This window comes from Halichoerus grypus, chromosome 3, assembly GCF_964656455.1.
Source record: "Halichoerus grypus chromosome 3, mHalGry1.hap1.1, whole genome shotgun sequence".
In the NCBI taxonomy this organism is placed as follows: domain Eukaryota; kingdom Metazoa; phylum Chordata; class Mammalia; order Carnivora; family Phocidae; genus Halichoerus; species Halichoerus grypus.
This window is the reverse complement of record NC_135714.1, coordinates 191,700,770-191,724,025: the sequence shown is the minus strand read 5'-3', so window position 1 is coordinate 191,724,025 and position 23,256 is coordinate 191,700,770. Positions and strand designations below refer to the sequence as shown.

The 23,256-nt window shown below is 42.0% G+C and overlaps 1 protein-coding gene across 2 annotated transcripts in view; it reads left to right on the top strand.

The window, feature by feature from the left end:
* Positions 1 to 10,070: 10,070 nt before the first annotated feature.
* Positions 10,071 to 23,256, top strand: part of FAM149A (family with sequence similarity 149 member A) — a 53,969-nt gene continuing 40,783 nt past the window's right edge. Inside the window, exon 1 of one of the 2 annotated variants that reach the window (XM_078069758.1) lies at positions 10,071 to 11,061. In XM_078069758.1, the coding sequence (XP_077925884.1) occupies positions 10,409 to 11,061 (653 nt within the window). In that variant the 5' untranslated portion in view covers positions 10,071 to 10,408. The remainder of the gene's footprint in view (positions 11,062 to 23,256) is intronic. The other variant, XM_078069756.1, reaches the window with a different exon arrangement.

The following is a 23,256-nucleotide window of genomic DNA, read 5'->3' as shown; positions in this document are numbered from 1 at the left end:
CTGTCATGTGACTTTCCCCCCACCCACTTCGTGAGCCATCTTGCATACATTGGGCAGGAGTCATGGGACTTTTCACTGATGGAACTTTTCTGGTTCTATGTGAGAATTGCTGGGTAGCCAGTTTTGAATTCTTAGCTCCCCTTTATCTTAAGTCAGTTCCCCAGGAAATAGACCCTGGGATGGAGAGGTACATGCAGCAGGTTTGGGGGTGTGCTCTGATTTATGAGGGAGTGAAATCAACTGGATTGGGAAGAGGGAGAATGATGATCTGCGATGCAATTGCAGGTTGCAGCAGAGGCCCTAGCAGACCCTAGGAGACCCCACAGGTTTCACGCCAAAAAGGGGACTGGACCACTCTACCCTCATCTCAGCCAATCCATATTGGATGTAGGCAGTCCCAGGGAGGAAGCACGCCCTTGAGCAAAAAGCTTTGCCAAAAACAATTCCAAAGGAGGAGCTCAGTTGGGAAGCATGAGGAGTGAACTCTCCGGGCAACTGGAAGAATAGGTGCCTGGGTCCTGAAGGTGAGATCTGAGCAGTTCCCAACAGCATCCACGACACCTTCCAAGGGATTTAAAAATTAAAATAGATATAGCTCAGTTGGTTTCTTTGAGCACTTCTGCAAGCTTCCAACCATTTTATTTTTTAAAAAATATAGTCTCTTCTAGACATTCTGGAAAACAAATGGCTTTATAGGAAGCCAACATTAAAAAAAAAAAATAAGGATGCTTTAACATAGTCAGTGTCTTCCAGTCAAAGAACAAGTTGGGTTTATTACTCACTGAACTGAAGGAGGATACACAGCATGGAGATCAAGGGGGGGGTCTCAGTAAGAAGGTATGTGAAAGGTTTGGGCTTTCCTTGGGTGATTTGGGGGGAGGGCATACAGAAGCAGAGTTTCCTTCTAGATTTCATGCTGTTAGAGGAGGGGGAAATTTTGTGATGCTCTTAGAGAGGGGGCACCTTTATCTCAATAAAGCTTGTCTGTAGAGAGAAGAGACTAGAACCCGGATGAAGTTGTACTTGGTAAAGAAATAGCAGCTTAGCCAAGAGAGGAGTGTTTATGGCATTTTGAAGGTAGCACCATGACCTTATTTTTGTCTGTTCTTATACAAAATTAGGAAGTGGTCATGCTTTGTCTCATTTTATAGTGTCAGCGTTGCCTTGTCCGAGGTTGATATTCTGTGGGGATGTTTCTGTCCACCAAGAGGATAACATGGCCCAGCTTTGAGTGCTGGGCTGGTTCTGGATGTCAGGGGCTACTCTTTGCTTTTCTCAGTGGCTTTCAATGCAGGTATCTTTTTGGCTCCTGGAAGAAATACCGTTTCATCTTAGTGAGCACTTGGTTTCAAGTGCCAGAAACTCAACGTTGTTTAGGCAGAAAGGGAGAATGTTTGTGGTCTATAACCAAACGGGAAAAGGGCAGGGATATAACCAGCTGTCGAGGAGAACTAGAGCAGGGACTCAAACACGACCACACCTCATCCCTACTCCTCTCTGTACGTTAATTAATGCCCTTGGTTTGTACTGCTAGAAGGGGGGGTGTGTGCACGGGATCTCTTAGGCTCCCAGTTCACGTCCACAATCCCAATTTCTAAAACCTCAGGAAAGCCCTCTGATTAGCCCAGTTTGGGTTATATGTCCATGCCGTGCCATGGCAGTGGGGTCCTGTGGTTGGTAGCACCCACCAGAACCAGGTAGATAGAATGCTGTTTCCCAAAGAGGGGAGCTGGACAGACCCAGCGGTTCATGACCACCATTTGAGACCTGTAGAACTGCCCTACTGAATACGCTGGACTTGGTGAGGTGCAAAAAGGAAACTGTGTTATTCTTTCTTCCTCTCAAAGTTCTTTTTAAGAAAATTCTGCCATTTGGTTGAAACCTCAGGCTTGTCATGGAGCTTTTCAGACACTCTTAGAGAGTACAAAGTGTTGTCCAACCTCATCATCACAAACCTCTGGTCCAGTAGTAATAACAAACTCTTGCCCAATTAGGCTTCTCTACTTCCCCAGCTGGGGTCTGCTTCCATCTGCTGGAAGACCCCTTTGATCCCATTGAAGGGGGTGATGGTGTTGGCTTCTTGTCTCTCTGCTCACTCCACCTGCTCTCCCACTGGCTAACTGAACACCTCTAGAATCTCAGGAGTTCAGAACACAGAGGAATGAAGGGACATCAAGGACAGAGACAGCTACACTTGACTGGTATGGATATGATCTGGCCTCTGGGCCTTGGCAGCATAATTCTGGGTGGCTGGCTCTTTCTGTCATGGGATGCTTTTGTCACTTCTTCAGAGATGCAGAATCTTCCCTTGGAGCCTAACTCACAGGCGAGGCATGGCTGTGGTTAGCTACTCCCAGCACAGATTCTTCAGGTGACTTCCTGGCATCTAATAAAATGAATTCAAAACTTTCCATCACTCTGTCTCCACCCAATCTTTCAAACTTGTCTCCACTATAGCTGTATACATCTAAGGTGCTGATTGGTGTTCCTCACTGGTCTTCCAAGATCACATCCCATCAAAGGGCCCCTGCCAAGTAAATGTGGGAAGCGCTGTATGCTATTCCTCCTTTCAGAAATACACAATGATCATCAGGGTATTACAAAGCTAAGATGTCCTGCTTTAAAGATAGGTATTTAACTTTTTATGATCAAGGCATTCCCTAAGCCAATTTGATCATAGAACCCTTCTCATCATTTGACTTGTTAACATCCTGCTTCCTGCATGTTCTGCATACCACACTTTTGCAAATCTAACCATAAATGTTAGACTAAAGTTTGTAGCAGTGGACATAGAAAGGAAACAAACACATTCCATTCTGTGAAAATATATGTTTACCATGCAGAAATTTTATTATGTTTCTGGGGGAGACCACGAACAATAGAGAATCGGGGATTCGGGATGCTCCAAAATTTCCTCTAACCTCCTCCAACTCTGCAGTAACTATTCCAAGAATATGCTGGTACTCCGTTAGCAATGGTCCAAGGAGTTCTAGCCCCCACTGAAAACCTTAGTTCACATTTGAAGTTGTGTGTGTGTGTGTGTGTGTGTGTGTGTGTGTGTGTGTGTGTGAGATGTTGCTCTTTCTTCTCTTGCTTCACTTCCAGCACACAGTAAATAGTCACAAAATATTTGCTAGTGAATGATTAAAGAACCAAGTGAATGAATACACGCCGAACTCGAGCCACCTGGAACTGCTTGTGGTTTTGCTCACATGCCTGGCTCTTTCACGTTTCCATCTCTATGTAAATGTGGTTCTGCTTTCACGGCTGTCCTACATCCTTTTCTTGGCAAAAGCATGCAGTTTCAAGGGTTAGGTCAGGCATCGGCTTCTCCGATAAGGAGACCTAACCCTTGGCCGAATCTGACCTAACCTTGAAACTTAGAGCCTTCCTAAACACACCTCCTCCTTGGGACGAGTTAGTTGGCTTTTATCCTGTGCCAAGCACTCTTGGATAGAAGAGCTCAATCTCTTAAACAGTGTGAGTGCCTGCAAAGAGTCTACAGAGGATGTAACCTTAAGACCCACTGTGGCCAGTGTAAGAATCTGTGCAAATCCTGGATAGAAGGGGCTTGGTGTCAGCCATGTGACTTTGGAGGGGGCTCTTGGGTCAGAGCCTTTTCTCTGCTCTACTTGTTTACAGAAGATAACCTTTCAGTGCAAGGGGATTTGAAGACCTGTTCTTCTGCTCTGGTTGTTTTGGTGTAAAGCAATCTTGACTGGGATAAACACTGGGTCAAGTGAGATCGTCCTTCCTCAGAGAAACCCTGTTACCGAAGCAGTGGTAAGAAACAGAGGGTCCCTCTAGACTTCCCTGATAACAGTTCCAACTTCCCAGCTAGGCCGCTTAGTGATTCTGCAGCTTCTGATGTAACCTCTCTCTAGTGGCTCGTCTGACGTTTTCTGGCCTTAAAGTGTGTGTGCTCCCAATACCAAACCTACCCCAGAGGAGAGTGGAACAGGCAGAACTACCCCCCACCCTCACCCCCACACTCATTAAGAAACATCTGGCGATTTCTGAACACAAGAGGAGGTGCTTAAGTGATGGTCTAGGGGTGGGAAGCTGGAGTTTCTGTTAATCTTGGCACGGTATGTTTTGAACATCATATCTTTGAACAAATTCCAAGGGGTGCCATTGGGTCCACTTCAAACTTTAAGGACAGATTTGCCTATCACATAGTACATCCTCCCTGTTCCTTCTATCTCTCTTGTTTCTCTTATCTGCTTTTGCTATTCTTTTCTCTCCTCTCTGTTCTACACCTGGTGTGGAGGCATGCTTAGGAGAAAAACGCAGATCATATTAATTTAAAAAATCCCTCAGAGGAAAATATTATTGTACCCTTGATCTGTCCTTTTAGGACCATACTCTACTGCAGAGTGGCTAAGCTTCTTGGGCAGTATTACTCTTGAACCTGTAAACACCAGAATGCATTCTTCTGGGCAGAAAGGTAGGGGAAGGGGTCATTGGGCCTACATGGGGCAAAGGCTTTTTTCCAAGCCCAGGTATCACTTCTCAGCTTGGCTGTACTTGGAGAAAATTACACTTGTGGATGTTATCAAACACCACCAAAACACAAGGGAATCCCCTATCTAAGATGTGGCTGAGTGAAATATCTCGCATATACTTTGCAGATTTAAAAATATATGTATATCTATTCAAGTCCTTAGCCCATTTTTTTTTCCTTAACCCATTCTTAAATCAAGTTATTAGGTTTTTGCGTGTGTGTGTGTGGGGGGGGTTGGTTTGTTGTGTTTTGTTTTGTTTTGTTTTGCTGTTGAGTTACAGGAGTTCCCCTAAAGTTTCTAGAACCAGTTTTGACGTGTGGTGGTGCTGGTAGTTTTCCTGCCCTACTAAGCAGTTCTCCAACACCAGCTGGGTGTCCTATAATTCAACTCACTTCCAACACTGTCTCCTGGAAGGTACGGTCAGCTCCCATAGTTTAAGGGCTCAGTCCTGCAAGACTGTTTTCCCCACCCCTCTACTTCAGAAACCAGTCACAAGTCCAGGGTGTCCCCAGTGCTTCTGACAGACCAGTTACAGATCAATGACCCCCTTCTCGGGTTTGACCCCTTATTGAGTACTATGGAATGTGCTATGATTATAAAGCAGGATAACCCTTATTTCTCCTTCGCTGATGATTAGTTGAGGGATGGACTTTTAATCTAGTTCTAGCCAATGAGACTCAATTGGTCAGCTTGAGAAGCTTCTGGAAAGTATTTTGTTCCTTAATGAGAGGGAGAATGAAAGAGTGGGCTGTACCTTCTTTTTGCTTTGAGGGAAAGATGGTTGGTGCTCAGGGTGCCATCTTGGGACCACCAGGAAACAGGCCATACATAAAACACTGTGACAATGTGTGAACAAAAAAGAAAAAAAAAAGATTTGGCATCTCTGATGATGTTGGCAATTTAGGGCACCATTCTCAGAACCAGTTTATTGTGGGCTTCTTGCTCTGTGAGTGCTTGAGCCACGGTTCATGAGAGCACCTTAAAAGCCTCATCAGTCTGCTCTCTGCTCTCTCCGTGCTGTATCTGTTCCTACGCCCAGTAGATTTAGTCATGATCTATTCATAATCTCTGTGATCTAAAGCTGCTTTTTGATCAGCTTAAAGTTGTTCTTGTTTTAATATTTTTCCTTTGGTAGAATCCAGAACTCTTAATCAAATACAAAGACAATTTTCCTGAGGCTTTTGAGGTTTTGATCTAGTTTACTTTTCTTTTATTGTGTTTTTCATAGAAAACAAATAATATGAACTTACTGAAAATATTCAAATAGTACAAAAGTGAGTACATCTGGAAGTAAATGTAGCTATAATTTCCTTTCAGATCTTCCCTCAGGGTTATTCACTGTAACCTGAGATTATGTGATAAACATTAATATCATATAATAAAATGGCATATAATAAAAACTAGCATCTACTGAGAGCTTATTCTGTGCTAGGCTCTGTTTCAATTGCCAAGCATGTATTAATTAATATAACTCTCAGAAAGTACCATTATTTCAGATAGGAACTATTTGCATCCCTGGATTACAGTTGAGGAAACTAAGCGACAGTAAGAGGCATGGGTGTTGATCCATGGCAGAGATGACATGAACCTAGCGAGTCTCGCTCCAGAGTCTAGCATACTGTAGTGTCTCTATTGTGGTTGTTTGTAAATATTTGTTGCATCAACAAATGTCTTTTACTATTAAGAAGCTTTAAATTTTTTTAAAAAGATTTATTTATTCATTTGAGGGGCAGGGAGGGGCAAAGGGAGAGGGAGAGAAGCACTCCCCATTGACTGCATGGAGCCTGAGTCAGAGGAGGGGCTCCATCTCACCACCCTGAGCCAATACCAAGAGTCTGAAGCTCAACTGACTGACCCACCCAGGCGCCCCAAGAAGCTTTACATTTTTTTATAATCAAATCTGATAGTCTTTTTCCTTGCAGGTTCTGGCCTTGGTGTCATGCTACGTAAGGCAGTTTAAATTCTTAAACAGATTAAACACTCAGGTTATTTGTTTTAAGTTTCAGGTTTCCAAAACATAACATTTCTTCATAGCAACATGGTCATAACTTCCTAATATTTTTTCAGTGATGCAGCCAAGCATCATTATACACATCAGAAAACCAATGCATCTAATTGTTAATTAGCCAATATAATCAGAAGAGTTTTATCACAGAAAACACTGCTTTGAAATAGTCTTTTGAAAAATCAACACTGCCACAGTTAAAAGCAATGGTTTACTGCATTTGCTTTCATGACTACGTCTGAGTTAGATCTTTGCGGTACATCACCTGGGGCTCATGTTATGAGAATGGTAATTAACAGAGAAGCCTGGTAGCATCTAACATCTGTCTGAAAGACTGCTGATGGATGAACAATGGGTGTAAAAGACCTAGCATCTTGCTAGGAATTGTTTACCATGTTTGCAATTATAGGCCATTTTGAAAGGACCTTCAAACAAAAGGATCAATCATTCATTCATTGTGCCTTCCTCAGGAGGCTGGGTGGCCAGAATGTTTTATCCACTGCTTTCACTGACAATGATACTTCTTCCCCTGTCCTTTCTATGACTCCTGCCACTCTCTGTATAGAGTTGAGACAATTATGATTTTAATTTGTGACCAGCTTTATAGAACAAATACCCCACTGAAGATGTTCATAAACATACCAGCCAGATACTATGATCATGAATTACCCCAATAATTAATTAATACCCAGATAGTGTATTAGTTTCCCAGGGCTGCCATAACAAAGTGGCTGCCACAAACTGGGTGGCTTGAAACAACAGAAATTTATTCTGTCATCGTTCTGGAAACTACAAGTCGGTATCAGGTGCTGGTAGGGCCATGCTCTCTCTGAGACCTGTAGGGAAGAATCTTCCTGGCCTCTTTCTAGCTTCTGGTGATGGCTGTCAATCCCTGACAGTCCTTGGCTTGCAGATGCATCATTCCAATCTCTGCCTCTGTCAATACCTGATGTTCTCCCTCTGTGTTTGTCTTCAAATTTCTCTCTTCATCCTCGCATGGCAGCCATATTGAATTAGGACCCATCCTAATGCACTTGTCTTAACTTGATTACATCTCTAAAGACCCTATTTCCAAATAAGGCCACTTTCACACAAACTGAGGGTTAGGACTTCAGCATATCTTTTTGGGGGACATGATTCAACCAAAACAGATAGAATACATGTAGACACATCTTAGAGGTAGAATACTTTCAAGCCGGGTTCTGGAAGAACATGAGCTTTTCTGTAGTCTTATTAACAGTATCTATATACTTAAAGAAAAGCATGTGCATAGAAAGGAAGTGGTTAGTGATTTAAGCACAGAAATATCTAAAATAAGGTTGCTCTTCTAAGAGGGAGAAGTTGTTGGCTCTATGGTTACTTGTCCCTTTGGTATAAAACATATATATACATATACATATACATATATATATATATATGACTTACTCCCTTTGATTTGATTCTCTGCTCACCTAACAATCTTCCAACTTAATTTGGTCTTAACAGGAATTCCTTCAAAGGAAAAGAGCGGAAAACAGCTCTGCAGTTGTGTAATTATTAGTTAACACATTTGAATAGGGACTTATACACCAGTATTTTTTGAGTCAGGTTAGTGGAGCTCCATCCTAAGAGGCCGGTCAGCTCTGAAGGTCTTGAGCTGATCCGATTTTTCGAGTCCAAAAAATCTGTCTGAGATGTGGTAGCAAACAAGTACCGCTCCCCAGGAACTGGGTGACTTGAACCAGGCTTCACTCAGCAGTGGTTCCCCTTTGCTGCCTGTCCCTTCAAGTTATAGTACGTATGTTCGGACTCAATCAGACGATTAGCAGCTTAAACACTGAAAGTGCATGCTCTAGAAATGATCTCTACTTGCCTTGAGGATTTAATTGTTCGATGAACCAGAATCAAGATCCTTATGAAATAAACAAACAGAAAATCTTTAGGAAACAGATTTACAATCTTGAATGAGTGCTGTATGAAAACAGAAACAGTTGAATGTTCTAATGCACCTCACACACCCCTGAGGCCACCTGATGAGTTGCTACAAAAGAGAAACAATGAGAATATGAGAAATGTTGATGGTCCAAAACCATGCTGCTTCTGGTTTCCTTGCATGATGAGAGCTGGTGCCGCTTGCTCGGTTTGACCCTGAGACCTTGGCCTCTAGTTTCTAGATGTGTCAGTTACTTTTCCCCACTCTTTCCCTCATTTTGATTCTTCACGGTGTGCTGGTGCTTTATATGCTGCAACTGCATGCTCTTCCCCTTTCCAGCACCCGAGGCCTTTTATAATCTGACCCTCCTCTGCCTTGTCTCTTACTTCTCTTAAGCACACATGTGTTCGTCTTTCCTCAAGCTCATGCTGACTGCGGGGCCTGCCTTGTTTTCTGGGGCACTCACCTGACACTTAGCTTGTGATATAAAGCTGATTATTCCACATTGTGGGAGGAGAACTTCTCCTTTTTTACATCTTAATGCTTAACACAATCTTGAAGTAGAAAAGTGCCCAGTGCATGTTTGATCCTGGTAGTTGGTTGCAGAAAAGGGCTCATGATAGGTTGGCTGTCTTCAAGCCAATGAAAAGCTTGGCATTATTATAGAAATGTCCCATGGCTCAGAATCCAGTTTGATAACTTCCAAAAGACTAATGTATATAGTCATGAATATCAGTTAATTTATTCATTACCAGCCTTATTCATTTCTTTTCCTCACCTCAAATCAGAAAATAAACCTCCTGAGATCAAAACAGAAACTCTCTACTAAACATTAGTGGATAAACCCTGTCAAAATCTTATTTTTAAATCTTGCACAAAATTGACCCCATGCTACTGCAGATATATTCACACTCATAACTTTATCTTTCACACATATTTCTTCAGATTTAGCAAAATGCAATTTATTCCACTTAATAAAGAACTCTTACCTTTCATATCTGCCTTTGGGTTTGTATCCAGTCAGTCTGGCTATAGTCCGAGTTCTCAAACATTTTAGGTATAAAATCTCTTGGTTCACTCCAATAGGTGTTTTGAACACATGCATTGTATATGGATTTTACTATCAGAGCCCAAGCTTCTTTCCAAGTTCTTGGGTGAGGCCCCTTGCTGTTATTCCCCTATGTCATCTTTAGTGACACACGTTGAACTTGGCCCTGAGGTGGCAGGAATGGGCACTGCTGTTCCAAGTCCACCCGCCTGAATACACGTTTGTACTAACCTTCCCTCGTATCAGAGGGCTGGCCATCTTCCTGACCTTGGCGCATTTGGTCTTGCCAAATCTTTTGACAAGATCTTTTGGAGCCAGGGTTATCTTTCTCAGGGTGAGGGAGAAATTGCAGTGTTCCTTTAAGGCGCGAATCAAGGAGGGGAGCCAGTGTGTGCACTGTGGCCACAGCCCCAAGCTGCAGTCTGGGGCCCAATTAGCAATGAGCTAAGCAGGGTTTTTGTTTAGCTTAGCAACCGCCGGCGCGGTCCCGGGGGCCCGTTGGGGTATCTCCGGCGGGCGGAGGCCCAAGTCGCCCTCCAGCCCGCGGTGGCGCTGGGCGGCTGCGGCACGTCGCCTCCGTGGGCTCCCAGACCTTTGGCCCTCGCGGGTCTCGAAGCACTAGGCAGAGAAGGGGCTGCTGCCCACAGAGGGCGGCCGCCGCCGGCAGTCTCAGCACGCCGCGGGCCGACCAGGCTGTCGGGGCAGGTCAGTCTAAAGCTACGCGGGGCTGAACGCCGCGAGAGGTTCCTCCGCCGCCGGGAGAGCGCGCCCGAGGCCCCCCAGGCTCCGCGGCGGGTGGGGACCCCGGGACGCCCGCCCCAGCGCGGGACAGCCGGGGCCGGATCCCTGAGGGCGGCGCTGGATGGAGCCCAGCAGCCCGGCGTCCTGTGGTCTGGAGGTTCAGGCAGCAGCGGGGACAGCATCTCCAAGACTGGGACATGAAGGTCGCTGTGTTGGACCTGGGGTCTCTCTTTGCCAAAATCTTCAAGACCTCGCCGGCGGCCCCGGCCGTCCCCTCCCCGGCCGCCCCCTCCAGCCCCTCGGGAGGCGCCGCCACCGCGCGGCGGGCGGGCTCCAGCGCGGGCGCCTCGCTCCACACGGCCCTGACCCTGACCCCCTTGGCCGCTCGGGCGCCCGACTCCCCCTCCGCCTCGAGGGGACCGCCCGCCTCGCTCCATCCTCCGCTCACCGCCTCTTACCCCAGGGTCTCGGTGGCGAGCCGCGCGGCGGAAGCAGTAGGGAGCCCCCTCTCGCTGCCCGGTAGCCCGAGAGCAGCCAGAGTTCAGCCCCTGCCCCCGGGCCCCTCCAGCGGGGGCTGCAGCGCCGCGGGCTCCCCCGCCCACCTGGCGGCCTCGGCGCGGCGGTCTGCGGGCGCTGGCGGGGGCTGCGCTGCGCGGCCGTCGGTCGGGGGCTCCGCGGGCAGCAGCAGTCTAGCCGCGAGCCCACGGAACACCCGCCGGTCTGGCCCCGGAGAGCGAGAGCCCGGCGCTTGGATGCCCCCTGGGCCTGGCCCCAAGACTCTGTTCTTCACCCTGCCGCACATCGGCGAGGAGCGGGCCTCGGACAGCGACTCGGAGGACGGCGGAGACGCGTGAGTAGCCGCGGGGTCCTTGTCTGTCTTGGTTAGGACGCCCACCCTCTCCCTGCCACACCCACCTTGCCTGGCGCGCGTTAGAAAATTGTGCTATTTGCAAGTAACTTCCACTAACTCCCCTGGGCACCCCCCCCCACAACCCTTGCACTTTCCCTGAGTCCTTATTGCTTGGCTTCCTATTCTTTTCAAACACACGCTGCGACGTGCTTTTGCTCAACTTTGTCAAAGATAATCCTCTGCTGTTTATTAGCGGAGAGGGACGGGAGACCAAGCAGGGCTTGAAGGAAAGGACAGCCTTTTGTCTCTCTTCTGCCTGAAGCGTTCATTTAGATCGTTTGATACCCTGGTTTCCTTGGGGACTTGAAAGGAGTCCCTTTCTCTCGGGCAGAATAAGACAGATAGATGTGCAGCCGAACCGAATACACACTTTGGCAGCTACGATTTTAAGACAGGGTGAGACACGGTGCTTCCCTACTTTTCAAAGATCAGCCACAACTCTTATCCCAAATGGGATGGGTTTTCTTTGTGTGACATCTAATTAATTTACATATGTACAACATTATCTGACACACAGGGGATTTGTAATGCTCAGGACACTTCTGATCATATACCCTACAGCTTCCTAGTTATTGCCATAGTGCGCTGCAGTACTACGGAAACGCCGACTGACTTCATGGGAACATTTCACTGGAGAGCGGGCAACACTGTCCTCAACACACACACATGCACGCACACGCACACATGCACGCACACACACGCACACGCGCGCGCAAACACGCGCGCACACACACACACACACAATCCTTCCACCATCAAGAGCAGTGATGAAAACATTGCTCTAAAAATGTGCAGTTCAGAATTAAGGTGAATTTTATTTTTTAACCAGCAGAACATACGGCGATTCTTAAGTGGGCACAAAAATGTTCAGCCTTCTGAATCCTACAAAAGAATAGTGGAATGGTCAAAGGCAGGCCAGAGGGGCCCATTCACAGATGGAAATTTCTACATTATAACCTAGGGAAGGAAGAATAGTCAGTCCTGCTAGCACAGAAGCTCTTCCCCACCAGGTCTTCCCCACCCCCCGCCCCCCCATGGACTGGAGAACTTCTGCATTAAAATGGATTCTAACCCTATCACAATTTAAATAACTGCATTTTCACAATACTGCGTGACATTCATCTCAGTGCAAAAATAAACAATTAAATAACATTAAGTTGTTTCTTTTCATTTAAAACAGCATAGTAGGAAATGCATTAATCAATTGATTTTTTTCAAAGGAAATTCAATTGCATTTGGATAAGTGGCTAGAATACCTATCCTAAAGAATTAGGCCTTTGTTATTGGCTACTGGCCCTTATCACTTATGCAGTTAATGTTTTATGAGCAAACAGTTTTACACACTGACTTTAAACTCTAGGCTTAGTGCTTTATACAAAAAGGCACCCAGACATTCAGCATGGCCAGTGAAAGAACTGGGTGCTGGTCTCAGTTCTCAAGCATCTTAGTCCATGTTTCTATTGTCTGAACATTTTTAATAGGTACTTTTTGAATGACACTGTATTTGGCATTATATACAGAAGTGACTCTTCTGCATTAGTAAATGTATCCAATTTTACTGAAAGTACAGGCATTGAATTTTTGATAATTGCTATGAGAAATAATATGCACAGCATTCAAGAATCTTTCTGATTACGTGTGTTCATACTCTCCTGGGACATCAGACAGCCCTCTGAGTGCACCATTTTTCTTTTGTAGATACACAAATCCTCATATTCTCTTCCTTTCATGCCTCAATCCTTTTTCATTTATAAAGTTTACAAAGGGACAAGGAGAAAGAAAGAAAGTATTAAGCTGCTTTTTCCTTCAATACTACAGACCTTTTGCTCCTTGAAGTATATTTTTTTCCCTCCTGGATTTCTGGGTTGGCTCTTTATAACATTGAATAAAGAGACATCATTCAATGATGGATTTACATTATACAACTACAACCTCACCTGCCAGGTTGCAGATAGCTGCTACGAATTATTAGCCTGCTTGATTAATATTAAAATAGAGTATTTAGTTTTCTAAACCCCAGGGACATGAGGAGGTGGAGGTGGTTAATGAAGGAGTAGGAAGAAAAAAGCAGTAGGTAGAGAGAGTGCGGAGACATGGAAACAACTGGAAATAAACCCTTGGGAAACATGAATCTGATGGTAAGACCATTACACTCAGTTACAAAGCAAAATCCTCATTCACAGTTTATATTTCTTTGAAGAAAACCCATGCATTTTACATTCTGATTCTGTACTGTTCTATTAAAACTAAAAATAGTGAAATTAATTGGAGTGGGGAGGTATGCAAACTTTCTTTTAGTTCTGGGTCTTTCTTCTCTCTCTCTCTTTTTTTCCTTTTTTACTACACTGCTGTATGGCAGGACAAATTTTGATCTCTGAACCACGGATTTGATAAATGAATGGCCCACCGAAGAAAAGCTTGCCCTTTGCATTCCACGAGGTGCATTGGCTGCCACATCTGAACCAGAGGCAGAGGATACTGAGTTCCCTTCTTCACCTCACCTTCTTGCACTCCCCGCTATGTGATCCCACACTTTTTGTCTTCACCCTCACTTCCCCATGCCTTACTGCCTTTCCTTTACACTGTGCACCTCATTCACACTGTTTTCCAGTCTTGCCCGCACCCTGCACTGCCTCTTTGGGCTTCTGAACTACACAATTACCACCTTGAGAAAGGTCTTATTCTGTTTGTTCTGGAAATATAAGAATTGCTAACAGTAGGTAAGGGAGGTAGCTATATAGATGGATAATAACTATATAGATGTATATGAATGTTGGTAGATTGTGAACTTCACATGGTCAGAAAGGATTTCTATCTTTTATAAGTCATAGCTGCTGGCATATAATTAATGCCTTTTTTTTTTTTTTTTTTGAGTGATTGAGTTCCATGGTCAGAGTCATGTTAGTGTGGAAATTATTGCAGTAACTGCCTTCAGGGCTTGTTAACTTGGCTGGCAATAACACGAATGCAGGGGCTTATCTCTCAGTTCATCCGTTCCTGAAGCAGCCCAGGGTTGGAGTGACGCCCGTGCACCCAGGAATCAGAAGAGTGGGATTCCAATCTCAAACCACCTGCTAGCTGTGTAGTTCTGGGCAGGTTATTCAGTGTTCCAAACTGTAGGTTTTCCTACTTGATAGAATGCAGCTGATAATAATACTTGCCTCATAGGGATGTTCTGAAAATTAATTGCAATAATATCTTAAGTGCCTAACACATGGAGAAATGCTTTAAAAATGTGAGCCATGATCACCATCTGTTTCTTGGCACAGAAATGATATTTGAGAGCATGTTTCCTGAAAGGATACATTCCAGGTGAAGGAAAGAGTGACCGAAAAAAAGAATTCATTTACAGTTAGCATCTGACTGTACTAAAAGGCGTCTTTTAGTTCCGTTATTTGGGAGAACAAATTAGAGTCCTCTAATCTTTCATCACAACTGACAGAAGATAAAGGTTACCTTCATTAGTACGACCACTGATTGTGATATAATACCTAGAAGAAATGTATTTGCCACTCTGGGATCAGACTTTTAATTTTTAGATTTACAGACACTGCAGAATAATCAGTAACATCACAAATTGTTTCCGGCCCCCGCTTTGTACAGCTCTTGGCCATTCCTACCTGCTAGCGTTGTGATTCATGTTCACGTATTATATCCTATTTGGACTGTAAACTCTTTGTCCTGTGCCACTGAAGACAACATATGCAATAAATAAAACAATAAATATAAAGTAAAAAATATAACAATAAATGTAAAATAAAAAACAATTTTATTAACTTTCATGGGTAATCGCATAAAAATCTAGAGGCAATTTAAATGTCCTTTCTTAGGAGTAATTGCTGTCTTAGGTCTTTCTGTTTCGTTGTCTTAGAGTTTCCCCAAAGTTAGTAACGTTTTCTGCTGGGACTTTGCAATTCCACAGGGATGAATAGTGAGCTCGGTAGACAATGGTCATATGACTGTTACTTTCTATTACACTCTTATGACCATTACCTTTATTAAAAATACTAATAATTTGAGTTGGTTGTCCACATATTTGCTTAATTGTCCAAGCATTTGCTTCAACCCAAGAAAACAATTTTATTTTTACTGTCTTATGGAATCGTTTTTTATGCTTTCAGTTATCTTCTTTACTTTGTTATATTTAAAAATCTCAAAAATTATACTTGAGCTAATAATTATATGTTCTGCTGTGTATTTAAAGAACACCTTTTGGTATTTTTTTCTAATGTAGTAGCTAATATATATAGCACTTGATAATGTGCCAGGTACATAACAACAATCCTATAATGTGGGATATAAAATCTTGATAGTTCTGAAATTGTACTAGTTAATTTAAATTAGGATAGTTTTTAGAGCATAGGTTTGAAGTCAGATTGACTTCGACTAAATCCCACTTTATAATTTTTCTGAGAATACTAAGAATAGAATACTAATTAAGTATTCACCTTGTCTTTAAGCCTTGCCTTTTCATCCCTAAAATGGGTGTTGATAATAATACCAAGTCAAAGAGATATTGTAAGCGTTAAAAGTGATAATATATGCAAACATCTCCCATTGGTGGCTGGGACATAAGCGCTCAATAAATAGCTATTACTATTGGCTCCTAATTATCATTTTCAGTATCTTTTTACTTATCACCCATCATCAGCATTCTTTGTATAAAGTACAGTTTATTGCTATGATCTTCAGTAAAGATTAATATATGATTTTCAAAACATAGCTGTCAATGTGTATTTATAAAATACCTGTTCCAGGGCGCCTGGGTGGCTCAGTTGGTTAAGCAACTGCCTTCGGCTCAGGTCATGATCCTGGAGTCCCGGGATCGAGTCCCGCATCGGGCTCCCTGCTTGGCAGGGAGTCTGCTTCTCCCTCTGACCCTCCTCCTTCTCATGCTCTCTGTCTCTCATTCTCTCTCTCTCTCAAATAAATAAATAAAATCTTTAAAAAAAAAAAAATACCTGTTCCATTTAAGACCCATACAGAGCTCGACCTTCTGAGTATTCAGAGCAACAATTGGAAATGAATCTTATCATCAAAGAGTAAGAAAAATAAGATGAACGATTCAGGAGGGGTTTCAGACAAATTGCCATGCTCACATGGTTAGGGGAGAAGGTATCCATAGATAATGGGAAGGGAGGGGCTCAGGAATTTGAGTCCTAAATAATGTGTCAAATTGGGGCACATGGAGTCTTGGGATTTCGAAGGACATTTCAGGAGACTAAAACTGTGTGAGCAAATCATGGAGGCACAAAACTATATGTCACAGAAGGAGTTCAATTTGTTAGGAGCACAGTGTTTGTGAAAAGGCATTAGGAGAAAACCGGGGAGAGGCTTGGATTCCAGACTGTGTTTAGTAAACACTGGAGAGTGTTTAGTGAAATGTTTAGTGAAATGTTTTTAGACAGAGAAGTGGCATGAACAGGACTGAGCTTTAGAAGGATGAAGCTAATGCACAGGACAGTGTAAGCCCAGAAATAGTAGAAGGCTCTGGCAGTAGACCCCTTGAGAGGTACGAGGGCCTGGGATGCAGATGATAAAAATAAAGATACTGGGATGATAAGTATCCCAAGAATGGCAATGCATTGGTGCAGCTGGAGGAAGCAAGAAGGAGAGATGAAGATCATTTTACATGGCTGCAGGGAGAATGCCATTAATAAAGCGGGAACACAGAAGAAGTGGGTTTGTTGCGTAGATGAGGAATTCACTTTGGGATGCATATTGAGTTGAAATCTTAGGAAGACAACTGAAGAAGGTGTCAGGCAGAGAGCCAGACATTCGTGAGTGGAACTTGGGAGAAGGATTAAGGACTGGAAATATAAATATGGCAGCTTCCCATGTATAGTGGTGGTGAATATGTACAGCAATTACAAATTATATAACACCGCATTACATCCTCTGCAAGATACAGTAATCTTTTCTGTTGTTGTTGATGGGTGTTTCAAGATCTTCGAAAATGAGAGGTGTTTCTTCTCTGTGCTAGACTAGCGTTTCTCGACACGTGTCCTGTCCATGGCGGGGGCTAGGAAGTACAGGAAGTGGGAATAAACATTTAGACACTTCTATAGTAATTGACAGAGTAACTTTATGCCTATTGGCTGATAACAAAACATTTGTATTTGTATTTTGTGCATCTTTTTTTTCCATTTCATTTTCTAGCTAATTGATTTTTATTATGCTTTGACAATTATTTATCCACAATGAATTGGAAAATTTTTTTAAATGGTCTGACACTACACAATAGTTTGAGAAGCACCGAGACAGACTTGACTTAGATACCTTTAGACCACAAGGAGCAAAATATTTCAGGACACCAAGAGAGAAAAAGCCAGCCAAGTGATTATACTGTCTTTTTACCCTCCCTAAAATACAGGGCTAAGTACATTCAGAGTACCCTCTGGTTAAAGATGAGATTCTTTCAGTTGCTCAAATAATCCAGACTTGCAAATACGCTCTATTCACAATACCTTTGGGAGCTGGGGCCCTGGGGATACAACCTGTAGCCAAGAGTCCACTGTTCAATAGGACGGGGTTTCTCATACTATTGCTTTTTTTTTGTTTTTTGAAGTCATAAGCCAAAGGCTATGTCCACCATGACTCTCAAAATTCATTCACAACCCTTGATGGCAATTTGTCTTATAAAGCATAACTTGCAAACACAGATACTTTCCAAACAAAAGGAACTTTTGACAGGAAATTTGCAAACATTATATGCTTTCTTCTCTTGTTGCCCATCTATCCTCTTTGGGAACAGTCCTTTGCTTGTGATTGAGAGATGATCACAATGTATTAATCTCTTCTGAATCCCATAGAAAGGAAGCATGTCACAGTGAGGGCACTGATCTTATGCCCCCTGAGACTATTTTCCCATATTTTAAATTTACATTTGAGGCTCACATTCTGCCAAAGTGGTAGAAACTAAAACTCAGTTGTCTGAGATTTCTCCCATCTTTATCTTGGGTTTGAGCCACTTTCTTGGTGGTGGGGTGGAGGTGGGTGTTGCTTACATGGGACTGGGATATTCAGTGGCAGGGAAGGAGCCCACTTGTTTGTTGATAACCTCTATCCTTGCTGGATCCACTGAAATGTCCGTAATCTTATCTTATCCTTCTGTATAACCCAGGTCTCATGCATATATCCACCAAGACTCTTCAAGTTAGGGCTCCCTCCCTTATTTCTGCGAGAGCCCTTGGGGTCAGCCTGTTGCTCTCATACCAGCATTCTCCATGACAGGACTTCCAGAAGAATGCCAGTCCACACCACATAGCCTTTCTTTCCTCTGGGATCCTTACCCCAGATCTCCTGAAGGATCGGGCATAGGTCCCCTCTGATCCCCTACCCTAGATCCTTGAAAAAACTCTAGGAATTCCTGGTGCTGAATGCCTGATTCAGGGACCCACCAGTTCATGGGAATGAGAAAAGACATTCCTTCCTCCACTAGGCCCATTACTGCACTAGTACAAATCAAGCAGAGGACTGGCTAGATTTCAATCTACCTCCTGGCTTTGTGCCTTCTCTAGGGTATAGCGTCCTTGATCGACTATTTTGCTTTGTAGTAGCCACTCAAGTCCCACTTCCTCATTTCCTAATCTCCCTAAGATTCCCTTCTCAGAGACAGAAGATCTGACCCACAGAATCTTCCCATTCTTAGGAATCTGTTTCTCTTCTGAGGGTTGGGACGAACCTCCCTGATATTTGTGTTTTTCCCTCAATCTTTTACTAGGCTAAAAGTCCATACCAATCTTGTAAGTTCAAGCTTTACTAAAAACATACACACACATAAAAATTGAGGGGGGAGAAAAACCCTGCTGCATTCTGTTTTCTGAAGCAATAAGCAAAAAAACTTTGGATTATACATTGTGGGAGGGGACAAAAGAACATGAAAACACTAGGGGAAAAAAATATCAGTTGAAATACATTTAAAAATACTTCACATGAGAACACTTTTCCCCTCACCAGAGCAGTGTGGATATTTGTTTAATTCAACAACAGCCAAACCACACACTTCTTGGGTATAATTTTACAATCTGTAGGCAAACATTTTGCTTTATTACAAAAAACTATCTGAATATTCTTTGGTTCTAGGAATACTAGGTATTTTACATATGCATATTAAATAGGACATGATTCATAAAATACTTTGTGCTATTTACTAAATAAATGAATAAATACTGTTCATTAAATATGTATTGAAAAATTCAAAAAACTGAACTTTTATTCTTGAAAGGTAAAAATAGTCAACGAAGATACTATGTTTCATAAAGCACAGAAATTAAAGCTTTTGAAATGAGTAAATATCCAGTTCTGAACTTGGAAGTGAATGGTGTTTGGCAATGACAAGAAAAACAGTCAAGCGAAGCCTTTCCCTACTTTTGATTAATAAACAGATTATTAAGGCTAAATAAACTAAGTACAAAAAGAACTAAATAAAAGGTTCTTTTCATATGCACATATACATGTATATTCTTCTTAGGATCATTGTCATCTTAAATTTATTGTAATGCCAATAATAAAGATGAAACCCAACTTGGAAGCTCACAAATTACATTAGGTTTTTAATGCTAATAATTAAATTTCAGAGAGTGTCACTAGATGCCTAAAAGGTTAAAATGGGGACTTCTTTTCAAATGAAATATTTAATTCAAATTTCTACCATTCACCAGTGAAGTCTTAGAAGTCATTCGTGTATATCCAAGATTCTTTATAATCTAGTTGAATTAAGTGTCTCCATGGAAGAAGGTGAGCCCCTCCCCTTTAACCGACTGAGCCACTCAGGCGCCCAAGCCCCTCCCCTTTAAAATCCAGTAATTTCAGTGCTAAATTGATGCATAAAGATAAATCCTAAGGAACTTTAATTTTATATATAAAATATATTTTAAAGAAGCAGGTGACATATTCTCAAGAAAAAGTCTACCTCAGTCAGACTTTTGTTTTACTCACTAGTTTTAACATTTTTATAAGCATGTTGACTAATGTGAGCATTCCTCAAATATGTGTTTTTCTGCAAAGCCAAGATTTTTAGCATTGGAAACAACAGCTGGTATTTCCATGTCTACTAGGTACCAAAGGCTGCATGCATGTTTTATAGACATTATCATGAATCCCCAAAACAAACATACAAGGTAGGAATTTTATTTCCATTTTACAGATGAAGAAGTTGAGGCTCAGAAAGGAACAGAAATTATTTACTTGCACATGGCTAATGGGTGGAAAATATCACATTCAAATCCAGGCAGTCAATCTATATCGTGTACCTATATGTATACGTGTTTTTTTAATGAATTGTTTAAGATGGTAAGGAGGATAAAAATCTATATCTGTAGTAATTGGTAGTATTTTCCCTGGAACAAACTGACTCTAAGAAATTTTACCCTTTCCAAAAATAAATCTGAAAAAATAAAAATTATGTTAATAAGCAATTTAAGAGTATCTTCCTTAGAATAATACTTCTAGTAATACTGATAAGGGGACAAATTTAAGGCTTAGTTTTGTCCATTTTGCAGTGCAGATAAAAAAGTGACTTTTATCCCAAAGCTATGACTTCTTTAAAATAAAACATTAGTTTTATCAACTCTCTTCCCTTTTATTGTATATAGTATTCTTATAAATTATTTCATATATATTTCATAGCAAATCAAATGTTTTATTCATACTAGTAAGGCAGATAATTAGCAAGCATTGTCTTACTAGTAAAAATGGAGAAACAGCAATTAGATATGGCCCTTGCTAGGGGAAAGGGTGTACCTTCACTTTAGCATTTTCTTAATCAGACGTTTCACTTAAGGTTTTAGAAGAAGCCTGATAATTAGATATTGACCACTGTAATTCTTGCCAGACACTTATATTCATGTTTATCTAATGAATTTCTTTTTCTTTCACATCACATTTAACATTTTGGACCTTGCTTGTTGGTTTCTAACTTAATGATATAATTTTGAGTATCTGAAAAATCAAATAATGAGGTATTTATTTTAAGGATTCTGTGGTGATTTTGAGCTGATTTTCCACTTCGGAACCACCGAGGAGGCTGGCTGAAGAGTAGAATGGACTTCTGCAGTGATAAAGTTGTCCTGTGAGTCAGTTACACATATTGTGGTGACGGAAGTTGTTTCAGAGGCAAGAGTAGCAGTTTGTGTGATTCTCTGAGATTCCCTCCATCCCCATGAAGCAGGAGCATGCTGGAGTTGATTGGAGCCAATTGTGTGCATCTCTTTCCTGTTCCACACTGAGTGGCACCCCAGTGGTGGCTGGAAGCTGGCCAAGGAGGGAGTATTCACACCCTGCAAGTCTGCAAACGGCTCACATCAGGACTTATGTTTTTTCAGAGAACTGGTTTACCAGCACACCGTTGCTAATAAGTGTAAGAAGTATATTTACTTCCAAAGCCATCCTGATATGACAGGTAGATTGGAACAAAAGGATGTTTTTAGCAATAGCTTATGAAATTACTGAAAATGGTTCTCTCATACGAACACTTAAAAGAGGTGTTGGGAGCTCTGCCTTTCAGAAGTCACAGAGCTGGACAGTAGATAGGGGGTCCCTGTCAAGGAGGGGCTCTCAACCTTGGTTTCCTCAGCATTAGAGGATGACATTTTTACGTGTAAGACACGTTTTCATGCACAGTTGTTCATGTAATCCTTTACTCTCCACGTAAATAAGAATATGAAAATGTGGTCCTGAAAGCAGTCTATTTTGTCAGGCCCATCGTTGATAAAATTAGTCTCAAATTTGTGGTTCATAGCTCACAATGAAGATTGAAGTTAAGGACCATGATTTTAGATGATACATGGATAAGAAGAAATTATGCCCAGCAGGAGGACTCAGAATAGTTTTCTGTCTTGAAGAGTGACCCGGCTAAATGTTATCAAAAGCAAAACAAAACAAAAACAAACAAAGAAACTCTTCGTGAAACACCTTAGCACACAATACATTTTCCTTATAATGAGGAAAATGCGTTTTTGAGTTTATTATAGCCAATGGTTGAGCTGTGCTTACTGGAAATATGTCTGTTATGTTTCAGAGCTCATGATTTTTGTGAATTCAAGGTCAATATTAAATTCAGTTTAGGATTAGAATGTTTATTTTTATTATTTAATGCACTTCAGCTGCACATTTGTTTAATACTGACACTTTAAGTTTAGCAACCTCTATTTTTGTTTCAAGCTGACCATGAAGCAGGATGCAACCGTGTTTTCACATAAAACATTTATGAATTCTTCCTCATTAAAGCATTAGGGGAAAATGTATATTTTGCTGAAGACTTTCCTGGGACATGAATGGTGATTTATATGATGCATTGTACAATATTTTGCTACAAAAATTCCCTTAATTCTACTTCCAGCAATAGCAGACTAGACTCTGTCAGACCAACCACCACCTGAGTGCAGGTAGGAAGACTGGACAATAAACAACAACAACAAAAAAACACTCAGGAGTTGGGGTGAACTGGAAAGAGACCAGCACCAAAGAGACTGAAACCCAGACTTAAATCTTCTTAATTACTGATTGGATTAGCGTGATTTGGGATGGCTAGAACCCCCAGCCCAGTCTGCCATAAGAAGCAAATTTAATCCTCTCTGAATTTAGCTATAAGCAACAACTTTATAGTGTTTACCAAAGAAACAGTTTACATATAAGAATACAGAAATACTGAATATAAGTGTATGGATGGCATGTTTGTACATGTAAATTCTAATGAAAAGAAAGCTGGTATAGCTTTTATAATATCAGACCAAGTAAATTTTAAACCAAGAAGGATTGGTTGGCTCAGTCAGTGTCCGACTCTTGGTTTTGGCTCAGGTTGTGGTCTCGGGGTCCTGCAATCGAACCCCATGTTGGGCTCCGCACTCAGCAGAGAGTCTGCTGGAGGTTCTCTCTCTCTCCCTTTGCCCTTTCCCCCCCCACTCTCTCTCAAGTAAATAAATAAATCTTTAAAAATAAAAAGACTTAGAAACAGATAAACTGAGTATTTCCATGGCAGAGACGTGGGACCATTAATTATTTGACAAATTACCCGGGTACAGTATCCTTTTCCAGTTTGTGCTGCTTTTTTTTTTTTGTTTTGTTTTGATAATGTCATGTTTATTTAAGTGTCATATTTTTTGCAAATATATTTTGTATGATGTTATATAGAGA